At 48.1% G+C, this 16,108-nt stretch overlaps 1 protein-coding gene across 7 annotated transcripts in view; it reads left to right on the top strand.

Moving 5' to 3' along the window:
* The window catches only part of MYO9A (myosin IXA), a 168,372-nt gene that overhangs the window by 149,548 nt on the left and 2,716 nt on the right, over window positions 1-16,108 (top strand). For 6 of the 7 annotated variants that reach the window (XM_027889155.1, XM_027889197.1, XM_027889171.1 and 3 more), the window contains 16 exons: window positions 2,653-2,765; window positions 3,183-3,340; window positions 3,717-3,940; window positions 4,214-4,330; window positions 4,807-4,995; window positions 5,898-5,945; window positions 6,619-6,730; window positions 7,559-7,620; window positions 9,465-9,657; window positions 10,167-10,295; window positions 10,597-10,702; window positions 11,111-11,242; window positions 12,388-12,511; window positions 13,306-13,359; window positions 15,352-15,554; window positions 15,720-15,862. In XM_027889155.1, coding sequence (XP_027744956.1) covers window positions 2,653-2,765; window positions 3,183-3,340; window positions 3,717-3,940; window positions 4,214-4,330; window positions 4,807-4,995; window positions 5,898-5,945; window positions 6,619-6,730; window positions 7,559-7,620; window positions 9,465-9,657; window positions 10,167-10,295; window positions 10,597-10,702; window positions 11,111-11,242; window positions 12,388-12,511; window positions 13,306-13,359; window positions 15,352-15,554; window positions 15,720-15,862 — 2,107 coding nt within the window. The remainder of the gene's footprint in view (window positions 1-2,652; window positions 2,766-3,182; window positions 3,341-3,716; window positions 3,941-4,213; window positions 4,331-4,806; window positions 4,996-5,897; window positions 5,946-6,618; window positions 6,731-7,558; window positions 7,621-9,464; window positions 9,658-10,166; window positions 10,296-10,596; window positions 10,703-11,110; window positions 11,243-12,387; window positions 12,512-13,305; window positions 13,360-15,351; window positions 15,555-15,719; window positions 15,863-16,108) is intronic. The other variant, XM_027889180.1, reaches the window with a different exon arrangement.

The following is a 16,108-nucleotide window of genomic DNA, read 5'->3' on the forward strand; positions in this document are numbered from 1 at the left end:
GCTGCCCGTGAAGTTGTGTGCTCCGCGCTCCCCTCCGTCTGCGTGTCCTGACAAGGTGTCCAGTGTTTCCATCTGTCTTCTGTATTGCAGGTTTGGGACTAGCCCTTGGCCTTGTGGCTTTTCTGGGTCCGGATCATCACAAGTAGCAAAATTTAGGGACTGTTTATCTGTATTTATCAGCAGAGCCCAGTGGGGTGTTGCAGATGGTGGGGCAGCCTGTGATAGAGCAACACTGGGGCATGTTGGGTTGGGTACAGACACATCCCTTGTGTCTTGTGATGGTCACATGAAGACAAGTCAGGCTGCCGTGTGCGAGCCCATTCCTGTGCGAGTCAATAGCTCCTTCAGACAGCTCCTGCCCCCAGCTACGACTTTCCAAAAAAGCCTCTTTAATGTCCTGCTCAGTGGCCGAGAGCTGCTGGAGGATGAAAGAGAGATTGCGTGTGACCTTGTGAAGCTGAGCATGTGATGGCTCAACAGCTGCACTGGCCTGAACTGCCTGTTTTGCCCATTTTTTTCTTGGCCATCAAGTCCCTGATTGTGTGTCCCAGCTGGTGAGTAGAGTTCTACCGGAAACTGATGCTCCTGACCCATATCTGGGATATCCCAGAGCAGCAGACACCAAGAGCATCTGCAACCAGATTTGAAAGCCGAGGTGCACCACTACATGAGGTGGCTGCTGCAGGTCCAGTTAATTCCAAGGTGCCTTTAAGGCTGAGGGACTTCCCGATGACCAAAATTCAAAGGTTGCTCAAGCTTTTTGGCTCGTGGATAGCTGATGATTAACCTGCCTTGTGATGAGACATATCCGAGTGGAAGGAGCAGCTCCTGGCTGTGGTCAGCACATATTAACACCCCTTGTGTATGGCACCTAAGCCTGGAGAGCCTTCCTGCAGCAGATAAATGGAAAGCCTTGGCCAGAGGAACCACACCAGAAATACCCTCTGAAAACATCCTCCTTTGCCAGAGAGAAGGGCCTGGATGATGAACTGGTCGCTTTGCTCCACCCTCCACACTGAAGCCCTCAACTGACAAACATCAGTCCAAGTATCTGCCACCGCCTGATCCCATGCACGGCTGAAGAGCCAAGCAAGGAAAGAAGATCTCTTGTCCTAAGCCATCCACTTGGCCACAGTTACCTCAGGGACAGGCAAAACAAAGTTGTTCTTTCAGAGGGAAAGTATTTGGTCCTCTCTTCCTCTGGGAGACTACTCCAGACCCCCAGTTATTGCCATTTGCCCTCCCGATGCTTTGTGGTGTTCCCCAGCTAGGGATTTTCTTGTGCAGAGGCTCATCTTGACATCTGGGAAGGTTTCCCATCCAGGCAAGGACCTTCCCCTCAGCAAAGTTCCTCAACCAGAAGGATATCACACGAAAAATGCATTTTAGTCCTAATTTTCTAAAGCTGGAAATTCAAAACGTTAAAATTACTCAAGAGCAAAACTATATTATGGGGGTTAATATTTTAATAGATAATTTTTTAAACAAATAGTAAGTTTGGGCTGGATGGAGATCACTTTTATGGGGTTTGAGGTGGTGTTTTTCCCAATGTCCACCCACAGTTTATGTGTGATCATCACTAAATGCAGGAATGACAGGAACAAAATCCCTTTAATCCTTTTTGCAGTTCCTGACTTTCCCAGTGATTATTTTCCTTTATGTGCTGCCATCTCCTGGCTTGATGAAAGATTAGTCTGGGGGGTAAATAAAACATTTAAGAGGAGTAAATAGGGTAAATGTGACTCCCCTGCAGCCCATTTTTTATAGAATTCTATTTATAATATTTTTAATAGAAGAAAAATGCTTTAAAGCACAGTGAGTTCAGCTGAGACATTGAGGTGATAGGGAAAATACAGGAGATATTTGACCATCATCTCCCAGATCCATCCATACAACCTGATTCCCTCCTTTCCTCCTGCTGCAAGTCTCTCCTCCAGGAGTCCAGCTCCGAAATCACAGCTGCAATTGAAAAATAGAAGAAAAATTGATGTATTTTTTAAATATGACAAGACTTTTTCTGGGCTACTTCATGGGATCCTGTTAGGTTGAATTATTGCAAATTCATTCCACCCTTAAAAAATGGGTATTTTAAATGGTGACAAAAGTGAAGATATTTTCTATTAAATATGAAAAATTTCATGGTTTAAAGGGTTAATTTTGACTGTCACTGGCACAAAGACTTTGGTCTTCTTTTCTATTAAGTACTCAACAAGAGCTGGAAGCTCTGCTGGGACAAATGCAGGTGGTTGAAGGTTCCTTTGGGGCTGGGAACGCCACAAATCACTTCATCATGGCTTAACATGACCCTTCTGGGATGGAGAGCTGGGACGTACAGATCAAGATGATGGAGCAGTTGTGCAGGCTGAGCAGTAACGACACATGGCTTGGTGTAAACTGATTTTCATCACTGACTGCTCACGGGGCAAGAAAGTTGGACCTCAATGTAGAGTTGGAGCAAGGGCAACACCTGTTTTTTTAGGAGTCATCAAACTATTTCTTTAGTGGCAGCTGGCTCACCAGGACTGTAGGTTTTCACCTGTGGACAAATAGAAACAAAGACATAACAGATGAAATATCTAGTTTTTGCTAGGAAAAAAAGTCATCCCAAGAACTGTCTTGTTTTTAAAGTCTTCATGCTTGGAATCCTTACAGACGGTGCAGCGATTTGCCTCCGGGGAAGGTCAGACCAAACTGCACAAAACCATGTCCCAGGGGGAGATCGGGAAGCTGGCAGCTGCCCAGAAGAGCCTGACTCCAGATAGGAGGTAGGAAACGTGGCAGGAGATAGCAGACAAGTCCGTCCCGTGTCCTTCCTGCTCGTCATGATCTTGTCAAACCATCCAGGCTCCTCTGGAGCTCCACCCACCAAAGTCAGCTCGAGTTACTTATCCCACCTTTTCCCCATGACCATGGACGTGCCCAATTAAAAGAGGTGTCTGGGTCACATCATAATGACGTTTCAGTGGCATGGGCCAAATGTCCCATCCTAAACCACCCGGATGCACACATGACTCTGAAGTTTCTTGTCTTTGCTAAGGACAAGTAGCCAGCTTTCTCTGGTAGGAGCTGTGTGGATTTAACTCCTCCTCAAATACCAGGAAGGTCCAGGAGATTTGGATTGTTTTGGGTTGAAGGAAATTTTCCTGGTTAAGGCAATTTCTTTTTCCATGACTTATTTGCAGGCCCCAGCGAGCCAAGATGAAGTTCTGGGTGAAGGGAAAACAGGGGGAAAAGAAGACCCCCCGAGAGAAGCTTGCTACCCAGTCAGAGCTGCTGGAGCTGTATACAGAGCAGGAGGCCCCTGGCAGGGAGGTGTTCCCTGGCTTGCAGCTTGGAGAAGGTAAGTGGGGGCAGGACACGGTGCCAGGGTTGTAAGGAGCAGGGAAACTGGGTTGGGAAATTGGGAAATGGCCGTGCTGGTTCACAACTGAATTCATGGATGGCAAGTAGGTTGGAGGGTGGGATCCATAATGGATCTCGAGGAATTCCATGTCACTAATCCTCCTGCCCACCATCTGGACATGGACAGATGTTTCCTCTCTGGAGGGAGGAAATAAGCAAAGGAGAAGTGACATTTAATCTTCCTGTGAGTACCACCCAGGACTGCTCTCCTCTGCAGGTTTATTCCAATGCCTATCTCTCTGGTTTAGTGGTACAATTTTTTTTCATCTGCTCCTCAGTCTCTTTCTTTCCCTGTTTTCATTTATCACCTGTAGAGTTGGGTCCTCACCACCTGACCCCCCCGCGGAGTCCGGAGCTGTCCGGGATCTACCGGCGGGAGTTTAAGGAGAACAAGGAACCCTCTCCCAAAGTGAAACGCAAGCGCAGCGTTAAGATCAGCAACGTGGCCCTGGAGCCTGTGCAGTGGCAGAACGACTCCCTGCAGATCATAACCAGCGCCAGCGACCTGAAGAGCATGGATGAGTTCCTCCTGAAAAAGGTAACTCCTGTCCCACACCAGCACAGAGCTCCAAGAGCAGGCAGAGGTGACAAAGTCCATATTATGCAGGGGGCAGCTGTAACAGTGCTAATAATTCATCTGAGGGTGCTTGGGAGAAGTTTCTGCTTTGCACGCAGGAGAAAACATCTTGTAGTCATGATTAACATCTGTCTGCCCGTGGTGGAGGAGCTGCTCGTTGATGCTGCGTCACCTCACATGGAGCTCTGCTACAGCAAAAGAGATGTGGGTGCAAAAACTCCTTTGTTTTCCCAGATGAATGAGCTGGACAACGAGGACAGCAAGAAGGACACGCTGGTAGACGTCGTGTTCAAGAAAGCACTGAAGGAATTCCGACAAAACATCTTCAGCTTTTACTCCTCAGCACTGGCGGTAAGTGACTGGATGGCGAGTGAGAACTTCGAATTAAAACAGTGTGCTCTCGGTCCTCCTGGGGGTACAGATTGTTGCCAAACCTTCCACTCCTGGTCTGCTTATCCTAAAGGATGGATGTGCTTCCTCTGTATTCAGTCCTGTGTAACTCTTCCTCCTTAGCCAGCTCTCAGGGTACATTGAGTGTAGATTCCTGATCCTTGTTACAGCTTTGCTCCCAGTCAAAGGGGAAAGGACAGAAAGTCAACAAACTCCGATTTGCCACTCAAAGTGCCTGGAAACTCTGTGTTCCCTTTGTGAGTGGTGGAGATGTCTGATCCTTTTTTCGTTCTCTTAATCATACTTGGGCTTTCGCCAAGCAGCTGAAAGTCAATGAGGCTGAAATAATTGCCTGGAGCAGAAAAGGCTCCATAAAAATCTGGGCTGTATAAAAATCACGGTTTTTTTTTTATTTTTTGCTTCTGTTTCCTTAAAAGATGGATGATGGGAAAAGCATCCGCTACAAGGACCTCTACGCCTTATTCGAGCAGATTCTGGAGAAGACCATGAGGCTTGAGCAGAGGGACTGGAGTGAGTCTCCAGTTAAAGTATGGGTCAATACCTTCAAAGTCTTCCTGGATGAATATATGATGGAGTACAAACCCCTGGATTACACTGCAGGGAAGGTACTTGACCCTTTTCTGAAGTCCCTTGAAGATTTGGGAACTGTCTTTCCATGGGGTTGTGCTCCCTGTAGGCACGCAGGAACCCCTGTTTTCTTCTCTGCGTTCAGCTGAACAGCATAAGCTGGCATTAAGTGAGGTTCCAGTGGGCTCAGCAAACCCCAGTTCACACCTGGGCTGAGCTGGGCCTTGACAACGTGTAGATGTTGTCGCCAGGGCAAAGTTGCGACTAGGAGTGGATGGTTGGAAATGGAAACTCCTGGTGCTTCTTTCGTTTGGGGGATTTGGTTCAACCTTTGAGAAACAGTGAAAGTGATAAAGGTTCCTGACCTCTTCCCAGGAGACCACGCATGTCATCTTCAGTTGAGTTGCAGGAGAAGGGGTCGTGCGCAATGACTGACCTCAAGTTTAGGTGTAGTTTTCAGAGCAGTCAGAGCTTACATTTTTTCACAGACCTGATCTCCTTACTTTCTGCTCTGTATCATCTGTGAGGACACCCATGGGATCTCAGGCTGGGCTTGGGAGATGGTGTTTATTGTACAAATATCCCATATTCTGACCCTTCTGCTGTGAGTCCTCTCCAGGCTCCTCTCCAGGCAGGTTTTCTTCAGGGCAGTCTGAGCATCTTGTTCTCCTTGGGTCTCTTACAGGAGAACTTTAAGTCACTGCTGCTGGATTTAGAGCTGGAGCAGCAGCTACACTTGGCTCTGAGCTGAAGATGGGGACAGTTGTCCAGGAAAATTCCAAAAATAGGGTGATCCATACGAGAGTTTCCTAGAGTGACTCTCCTGGGGTTGCAGGTGCATTGAAGGATGGGGCTCTAAGCACTGTTGGATATGAGCCCTCTGTCCTATTTCCCTGGGGGAATTGCCCCTAAATACACTTCAATCTCCTTCTTGTACCAGGTGCCAAAAACAGAACGGAAAAAGAGAAGGAAAAAGGAAACAGATGTGGTGAGTTGACCCCTCTGTGGCTGTGCATTAAAAAGTGAATGTCCTTAGGGCCAGAATGGCCATGATCTTCTCATGGCACGTCCTGTGGTGAGATCTGAACATCAGCCATGAAAGGATGTGCTGGAAAGATGGATGAGGTGGATTTGGTTTACTTGATCAAGGATGGATGTGAGTTGCTCTCTGAAAACACGTCCCACATCAGCCGAGACATAACTGTCATGTCAAGGATTTTTATGGAAGAGCTGAGAGCAAAACAAAGTGTTGTTCTGGGTTTCTGCATAAATTTATAGTGTGTTTTGCATCTCTAATATCGGGAATGGAGGACATTGCAGCTCCTGTTCTCCTAAAGGATATGATAGTGCTGGGAAGGATGCAGGGATAGAGCCAAAAAAAAGGGCCGTGGATTCATAGAAGACCTTCTTAACATGGAGAATTTGCCCAGCCACCCCCAGTCAAACACTGTCAAACCTGCTTCCATGAGGGTTCGGTTCCCACACAGGATGGGTGTTGGTTTGGGTTGTCTGTGGAGTATTGGGCTGAAAAGGAAATCAAAAATAGCAAATAAAAACAAATACCAGCTCAAAGTTGGAGAGCTGACTGTGTCCATCTCCCCATTTTGCAGCAGACTGAGCATCCAGCTCCTTTTCTCACCATCCAACCTTTGTCCTCGCAGGTGGAAGAGCACAATGGTCACATTTTCAAGGCAACCCAGTACAGCATCCCCACGTACTGTGAATATTGTTCCTCCTTGATCTGGATCATGGACAGGGCTTCTGTTTGTAAATGTAAGCATTCCCTCTTTGGTCCTTCTCATGTGCTTGTATCACAGGGATGAGTTTGGGCATTTGCAACCCCACTCTCAATTAATTTGGGGTTTTTTCCCATCTGAAGAGCTTTTGGGACAGTTCTTAGGGGTTTCTGAAGTCAACTAATGAGTCCATCCCAGCAGTCCTTCACGGCACAGTAATTTTGTGCTTTGTGTTACAAATCTTACCCCACCGGGTCATGTGGTCACCCTGGGAGGTCAAACTTTCTTTAAGTGTCACAGTCAGAAGGACAAGAGAGTCAGCTATGGAAAGGGGTCCTCAGGATGCCTGTGGGGATCCTGACCATGGCAAACCCATTTGGCTTCTCCTGTTTGACCTCTGGGCACATGAATTTTTGGGGAGCTCAGGAAAATGGAGGAGGGACAACGGGAAAGGTTGATCCATTGTTTTGTTTTTTCTAACCTTTCTGTGACTGGGTTGGCAGCATCAACCTCAGGGTGCTTCAAGCCCAGTGCTTAAAGAAGGAAGAACACAGATCAGGTGCTATTTCCAACCTCTTTGGGGGCATCCAGATCTAACAGCTCAAAGTGATGCATGGATTATATTCCAAGTGGATCTGTCGGGGAGGTGTTTAATGTTTCAGGGACTTAAACATGGGGCCTTTCATTTTAAAGCTTCATTATTTTAGTTTGAGTGGATGTAATATAGACTTGGCCCCTGGAAACTGCAAATTCAACGTGTTTTTGACCTGCTAGTCCTGAGAGGAGCTACTTTATCTATGTGAATTTGTATTTCTCCAGCGCTGTGACTTTTGGGATAATTAAATACCCCTTTTCTCCCTTGCAGTGTGTAAATATGCTTGTCACAAGAAGTGCTGTCTTAAAACCACGACTAAGTGCTCCAAAAAGGTAAAAGTCTCTTTTCTTTCACTAAATACCTTCCAGATGGTGATCCTAAGTTTGTATAAAAATCATTGGAGGCACAGAACTTGGATCTAATGGTGGCAATAACCCTCCTTTGAGGAGGAGTTCAGACCAGAGATCCCCAGAGGTCTCTCCAAGCAGTGTTTGGATATATTTTGGGAATTACACAGTGATGAGTCACTGTAGATCTGCCCAGTCATGCAGGAGACATTGCAATGTCGTTCCCTGCCTTGGAACCACATTGAATAATAGGAATTTGCCTCATTTTATAGCTTTTAAGGATTTGGAAATGGAGAGTTATTCTTGGAAACACGGGTTGTTCTTCACCCTGCTGGTCCCTGCTCAGGTCATGGTATGGTCCCCAAACTGGCCTGAGCCAGGAAGGGGAGCGGAGGATGTTCACTCCCTGTCCACCTTAGAGGGGAATTAAATATTATTTCCCGGATTCAAGGGTATGGAGAACAGGGAATGAACGCAGCAGGTTGTCCTGGCTAATGATGAATCATCAGGATTTGGTGGGTTTTCTTTTCAATCACTTATTTTGTGCCCGAAAGGAGGATAATAGAGGCAGGAGAATAATGTGTACAAAGCTTTGTCAGCTCTCTGGGAGGCTTCTTGGAGGAGAACCTCCATAATACACAGCCCCCAGAAAGCTGCAGGAGTACATTTTTCCCAAGAAAAAAACTGAATATATACATTAAAGATATATATGTATGAATATATTTGTACTTTGAATACATAGAGTATTTTTGCCACACTGTTTCCCTTTCTGGAGTATTTCTACAAGAGTTGGGAACGCCTCTGATGAGTTTCTGCTCTAAAATCTGAGAAGTTCTATGAGATTTATTTTTCAGAGGAGCCCAGAGACTCCTGGAGCCTTCTTGTTTTTTGAGGTTCCTCTGCACAAGGAAGCTTTTGTGCTGAACCCACGGAAGAGAGTTCACCATGTCTCCAACTTGGGCAGCTGGAAGTTCTTATCTAGGAAGGTTTTAACTTCTCTGTGCCTGGGGGATTCATGTTTTCAGTGATGGGGAGCCCCAAACCATCAATTATGAGACAGAAAGAAACAATATGGAGACCTTCCACACATCTTCTCATGAGGTTGACAGGATGGATGAAAGGATGACATCGAGTGGGAAAAATAAGGATGCAGGAGTGATGTCAGGGGAGCTGGGACCTGGGTCATGGGCACCACCATTTTGACAATGACTGGCTTGCACGTCACCTTCCCTTTGCTGGGGCTGAGAATTGTGTCAATTTTTTCTTGGGTCTTTTGACTTTTCCCACCCAGAATCTCCCATGCAGAAGGACTTTATTCAAATTTGAACTTGTCAGGTATCAACTCTCTGGTGAGCATTTGCAGCCAGCAGAAAGAGCCCTTCCTGACAGATGGAGATGGGTTCTTTTGGCTCCTATTTTGGCATCTCGTTTGTTCATAGATATTTTGTAATTGTCAATGCTGTGAGTTGATCTAAGAAGCCAAGATTCAGATTTACCTGTTCTGCTTCGTGCATCATCTTTGGGGGGTGAAATTATCCCTGGAAATGGTGCCAGAGGGGCAGGAGGTGGAGGAGGACCATGCCCAGCTGTGTTGGTTCTGCCAGCCTGAGGATATAACCACAGTGGGCTGATTAAAAAAGGAAAACCCAAACTTTTTGACTCCAGGTGCACATCCAGAGACCAGTTTAGCACTGCAAGACCTGTGTCCTGTCCTGTCCTCCAACACCCAGGTTGCCTGGGTCAGCTGAAGGAGTCTGGACAGCAGCTGGATCCAAGCACTGCACCAATCCTAGAAGGATTTAACCCCTTTATGTCCTTTCCCTGTGCAGTACGACCCCGAGCTCTCTCCCCGGCAGTTCGGGGTGGAGCTCTCCCGCCTGACCAGCGAGGATCGGGCAGTGCCGTTGCTGGTGGAGAAGCTCATCAACTACATCGAGATGCACGGGCTGTACACAGAGGGCATCTACAGGAAGTCAGGCTCCACCAACAAGATCAAGGAGCTGCGGCAAGGCCTCGATACAGGTAAAAGGAGGGGGAGGAACCTCCTGGGGAGGAAAGTCTCTGCATCAGCAAGGTTGGATGGAAGGAAGGACTGCAGGCTGTGCAAGGGATGCTTTCACATCACCAACCAAAACTCAAGTCACCAACTCATGCTTTTTTGGGTGCAATCTATGGAAAAAGTCATTCTAGTTGAGGGAAAATTCTGCCTTACTTACACCATAGCTATCACTGACAGCCAGGAAAGAAATCCTGCTTCCACCTGACGTTATTCACCCTGGAAAATGCATTTCTCTCCAATTTTACCACATGGAGCTGAAATGAGGTTCTGGATTTCTTGCTGTTAAACACAGTGTGGTTTTGGGGTGGTATGTGTGCATTTTCTGTCATGGAGTAGTTTATCATGGAATGATTTGGGTAGGAAGGGCCCTTTAAAGGTCACCTTGTCCAACCCCTTGGCTTCACTAATGGTTCATATCTCAATCACTGTCTCTTGGTTTTTTACTTTTTCCTCCATCTGCTGCCAAATCTAGACATTGATAATGTGAATTTAGACGACTACAACATCCACGTCATTGCCAGCGTGTTCAAGCAGTGGCTCCGAGACCTGCCCAACCCTCTCATGACCTTCGAGCTCTATGAGGAGTTTCTGCGGGCCATGGGTGAGGAACCTCCTTCACCATCCCCTGCCCTTGGCGGGGGTGCCACTTTTAGTGCCTGACTTTTTATTTACTCATTGGCACCAAACCAGCTGGTTTTAATAAACTGTATTTACCTGGTTTCAGAGTCAGATTTTTGGTTTTTTGGTCTCAACTTTGGTGACTTTCACGTCACATTTCAGCAGATTTCAGCCCCAAAAGTTCTGTATTTTGAGTAGTAAAATTAAATATGTGTTAAGAAGTATCATTCTAAAAAAGAGGAGGGAGTATAGGCCACTCCTAAATGGTGGTACATTCTCCACAGGCCTCCAGGAGAGGAAGGAGACAGTGCGAGGCGTGTACTCAGTCATCGACCAGCTCTCCCGCACCCACCTCAGCACCTTGGAGCGTCTCATCTTCCACCTGGTGAGGTACGTTGGGGCTGGGCAGCTTTAGGCAAGGAGAGGAAATAGATTAGACTGAAAGCAGGTGGGCAGGAGACAGAGGGGAGCTTTCAGGTCCATCATGTCACCAAGGAGGCCCCAGAGCTGTTTCTCCAAGTGATGGTTGTGTATTGACGAGCTCGTGGTTCCTACGGGTCCCTGGTGCCTCCCACCGCTGTAGGCCTCTCACCATGTTTTTGGGTAGAAAATGGATGGTCGTTTGCCTGCCTTGGAAACACCTGAGACATCTTGAGGTTTGACTTTCTCTATCAAGCAGAGCAAAGCGAGACTGTGCTGTAGAAATGCCATCTCTGTTCATCCATGACTATGTGGAAGAGGTGCTGTGGAGGTGCCTTCATCTCTGACTTCTCTCTTAATCCCGGTTTTTTTTTTAAGGATTGCCCTTCAGGAAGAGACCAACCGCATGTCAGCCAATGCCTTGGCCATTGTCTTTGCTCCCTGTATCCTGCGCTGCCCTGACACGACCGACCCCCTGCAGAGTGTCCAGGACATCAGCAAAACCACCACGTAAGAGCATGGTGCCGGACGATCCACCGCTCACGGCTTGGTAGCCCTTGGGGTGCTCAAATGGCTCAAAACATGACAGCTTTGGCACGGAAATGATAAACATGTAGGAAATGCATCTTCACAAAGACATTTCATGTCCTCTCAATCCCCAAGAGGTTGTTAAATGGGGATTTTTAAGTGATGAAGGATCCCCAAGAGTAGGTCGACTTCTGCTTTCCTACCCAGCACATCTCAACAGGAAAAGGTGGAGCTTGTGCTGATGTTTTATAGTTAATATCTTGGCAAGCAAGTCTTGTTTCTGACTTAATTTTGGCTTTTTTATCAGAGGGGGTAAGTTCTTAGGTCTGCAGCAGTATTAATATTAATAAATTTATTTCTTTGTGGCCTTTGCCATAATTGCAAAGGTTTTGTGAGAGAATAAGCAAAGCACTTGCTCAAATTCAGTTTGGCTCATACTAAATAGATTTAAAAATAGATACTGGAGTAAATTATAATAATGGAAAGCTTCCAGTAAAGGGCTGGGCTTCCAAAAGAGGTGGTTTTATCTCCAGGAAGTATTAAAATTGTTGAAGACCAGAACATGCTTGGAGACCCAGCTGGCAGGAGCACTTGGCCTTTAACAGGATTTCACTGTAGCTTCTCCCTTAGGCTTTAGCTCCAGCACATCCCTTCATTTTATTATGAGGAAAAGACTTTTTCCCCAAACCCCCTCCTGACAGCATTAAAGTTGGCTCAGCTGAACAGCGTCACTGCTGCAGCATCACGGCATGCAAGCAAGCTGTCTTCTTCATGTGTGTATTTCCTTGGTCCCTCTTCCAAGGGGGGAAATTTCTCTGGTGGAATCCCTGGTGACTTTTAATTTCTGTAGTCTGTGTTCCTCAATCCATCTGTAGCCTGTTATCATTCTTTATAGGGGAATTTCCACTGCCCTCTGGCTTCTGGCTAGAGCTTTCTCCCTCTGCTTTTCCATCAGGGAAGATCTTCAAAATAATCCTTTCCTTGTAATAAAATGAAAGAATGTGCTGGAGCCAAAGTCTTAAGGGAGAAGCTACAAAGAAATCCTGTTGAAGGACAAGACAAGACAGCTCAGATCACATCACTTCCTCCTCCCATTTTGTCTTCTTTTGGGTGTTTTCCCCCCTTAGTTGTGTAGAATTGATTGTCATCGAGCAGATGAACAAATACAAGGCTCGTCTCAAGGACATCAACAGCCTGGAGTTCGCAGAGAACAAGGCCAAGAGCCGCCTCTCCTTGATCCGCAGATCCATGGTGAGATGCCAAAGCCCTCTCTATCCCGTCCTGTCCCTCTCCTTGACCCTGAAGCCACTCTACCTTATCTTCTCCTGCTTATCCCTGCCTCCTAAACCCCTCACAACCTCCCACACCATCTCCCCCAGGACAGGGACCCTCAGCCCCGTGGTGGTTCCTCACCTTTACAGGGAGTCATACCAAAGCCCAAGGAGCTGGGAATGGTCCATGGAAACGGGATCACTCCAGCTCAGATGTTCCTGATCAACGTTTCATTTGAGCTTGTTTGGTCCTGAGTTGAGTCAAACCTTTCATCCACTGGCTCGATGTGGCCCCATGGGAGACTTGGACCATCATTTTTCGTGCTTAGTCACATTATCTGAACCCAAAAGGAGCTTCCCAAAAGCTGCCCCTTCTCCTGCACTGCCTTTTTGGGAGCCTCAAACCCATCTCATTGAGCTTCCATGCTTCCTTGGGGGCCTGCGGATTGCACGCTGAGCTTGGCTAGTTGGGCTGTGGGAGAGGGACAGACTCGGTGCAGCGCTGGCGCCCCACACTTGGGCTGAGCACCGAGCAGCCCCTCTGCTTGGGCCTGCCCACTGTGATCCTCAGGGACACACTGCTTCTGCTGTTTGGGGATGGAATCCGAGCAGGGTCTGCCCAAGGTTGTGGAGCTGGTGCTGCAGAGCCGCCTCGCTCACCCCAGTGGACAAAAGAAAAAAAACCTAAAAAAGGAGCAAAGCGGGTTTTTGGAAGGGGCGACGGCATGTGCACTCTAACCTTCTGCTTTCCTTTTCATCTCCTCTCAAATGCAGAAGCCCGTACTAATTGCAGTTAGATTTATGAGCATAACCCGCAGTTCAATCCCGGTATGTATGACTGCAGCGCGCCCGCGTCCCTCCGTGTGTGTCACGCCGCTCATTCCAGCTCTGTCCCACTGGCCATTGTCTGTGATGTTGCCGCCTGGGCCCCGGGCGGGTGCTGCTCCTCAGGGCCTCCATTTCTCCTGCAGGTGCCCCGGGCGCAGGAGTTGGGGACAGCCACACTTGGCCTCCCTGCACGCAGCTCCTTGGAGAAACACTTCCTATCCCTCTTCCCTTCCTCCTTACTTTATTTTCTTTTTCCATCCTGTGCTTCCCTCTTTTTTACTTTGCTTGATTCACCCCTTCCCTTCCTACCCTGATTTCTCCGCGCTCAGGATGTGTTTCAGCATCACGTTGCTTTCACAGTGCTGCTGTTCCTGGAGGTGGGGGATAAAACCCCCAGCTCAGATGTCTCGGAGAGCATGAGGCATCCAAAAGTCTCCTCCGCCTGCTTGGAGGAGGAGCACCACCACCTTTAACACACGGTCAGGAAACCCAGGTTTGAACTGGGAGCGGTCCAGCAACCCCTGTATTCCCCGTCTCCATCCCCCTTTGAGTTCCCAGTGAGACCACGATGTCTGAGAAAAGTGCCTGCAGGATTTTGGGAATACTCATGGAGTTGTTTCCCACTCTACAAGGTTCAGCCCATGATGCTTTCCCCCACCCTTCATCATCCGTGAGCGTCAGGAGACAGAGAAGAGCAAAACTCGAGCTCTTCTGCCCTAATGCTGAGCACGGCATTTCACAGGGGCTTAAGTCCATGAGCCAGTGGGATCTTTGGGATCTCAGGAGTTTCGGCTAATAGGATTCAGGGAGCTGTGCCTCAGCTCAGGAGCCCACGTGAAAGGTGTCGTCAGAGGAACACTGGGGCGCGGGAGAGGCTTTGCTAACAGAGAAAGATCTCTGAGATGTGGCGTCAAAAGATGAAAGGGCTAAAATGGAAAGGCTTCTTTATCCTGAAAACCTGCTCTGGGCACGTGGGTTATCAGGAAGAGCTGGGGATGCCACAAATGCAGGGCAGGAAAGTTGTGTTGCAACGAGCTCTTCAACCTCAAGGAGGTGCGGGTTCACCCTGGGTGGTGGTTGTCAAGTGAGGGCAGGAAGTTATGGACATCTCCAAGGTCCTTGTCACTTCAGGATCTGGAATTTAGAAGATGAGATGTCTGGTCATGATAACAGTTAAAGTAAAAGCTGTTTAATGTCTGATGTGTCCCTCATTTCCAAAAATCCACATTTTGCTTCTGCTCTTTGGAGCAGATCTGTAGAGCTGGTCCTCAGAAAATTCAAACAGCTGCATATATAATATCCCTCCATATGTACCACCCCTGTCTGAGTCCTTATTTTAATATTAGAAAAATCAGATGGTTCTTCAGAACTTCGTGAAATATCTCCATTTAACCATGGGCCCAAAAATCTGGATTTATGGCAATATAACAGACCACTAGAGGTGGTTCTGATTTCTGGATCTCCTGTACATGAGATCAGAGCATAGACAACACGATTCTGAGTTTCTGTTTGCTGAAGGCATCAGTGGAGACCCTTGTGATGCTCTGGAAGTACCAAGGGTGGATGAGAGGATATGAGACTTGATCTAAGGATAAAGCAGGAACCGGGTGCCCTGAAATCAAAGTCTCCCACCCAAAGCCAACACAACCACCATCAATCTTCCTCTCGCATGGTCTGTGGGCTTTGTGAGAACCCACCCTGCCACTGGCTGGGCTTGCTCAGAAGTCCAAGTTGCACTTGGTCTGTCAGCATCATCCTCACCACCACCATCCTCACCACCTCCATCCTCAACCCCTCCAACGTGTTGAGTCCTAGTACCTCTCCCAGGCTGAAGAGAGGTTTTGGAGGGTCTAGGGTGTATCCACTGGCGGCACACTGAGGACCGGTGGCTGGGGCCGTCTTCTTCGCTCCTTGAGAGAGCAGTGTGGTTGGCACCCGAGTGTTTGCCAGATCACCTTGGCTGGTGATGGTGACACTGGTGTCTCTCTTCAGGGCAAAGGACGTGTGCGGCGCGGCACCTACCCCAGCCCAGCATCTCCTGTCACCGGGCGCTTGCCCTCAGTGACAGACGTCCCCGAGGAGACCATGAGCAGCGAGGAGGCCATGGAGATTGAGGTGACAGAGCAGCAGCAAGTGGCCATGCAGCAAGAGGAGAAGGTGCTGACCGAGCAGATCGAGAACCTGCAGAAGGAAAAGTGAGTCTGGCCAAGGGTTCAAGCCACATCCCCAACCTAGGGATGTTGCTTGGCATCACGACTGGAGGGCTCCACCCCTCTGTGATCTCTTGCCCTGCACCCCTTTCTTTTCCTCCACACCTTTTTGGTCCCATTGGGTCAGTGAGACTGGGTTGGTTTTGGCAGGGAGGAGCTGACGTTCGAGATGCTGGCACTGGAGCCCCGCGCCTCCGACGACGAAACCCTCGAGTCTGAAGCCTCCATTGGCACCGCCGACAGCTCCGAAAATCTGAACTTTGACTCCGAAGGAGCCATCTCCGATCGCTCAGGTAAATCCAGGTGTCCTTGGGTTTATCAGGGAATGGTTTGGGTTGGAAGGGACCATCAGAGGTCATCTTGTTTTACCCCCTGCCATGGGCAGGGTCATCTTCCACTCATTCAGGTTTCTCAGATTTTTCTATCACTTTGGGAAAGGTTATTTGGGGATTTTCAGTTTATTTAAAGCCACAGTTTCAATGGATGCAGATGGGAGCCCCTGGTGGTGAAGTGGTTAAAGCACGGTGCTGTCAATGCCG

The sequence above is a fragment of the Empidonax traillii genome, unplaced genomic scaffold (genome assembly GCF_003031625.1).
Source record: "Empidonax traillii isolate 1590-97213 ecotype Southwest subspecies unplaced genomic scaffold, ASM303162v1 scaffold12:size2584012, whole genome shotgun sequence".
Taxonomy (NCBI): domain Eukaryota; kingdom Metazoa; phylum Chordata; class Aves; order Passeriformes; family Tyrannidae; genus Empidonax; species Empidonax traillii.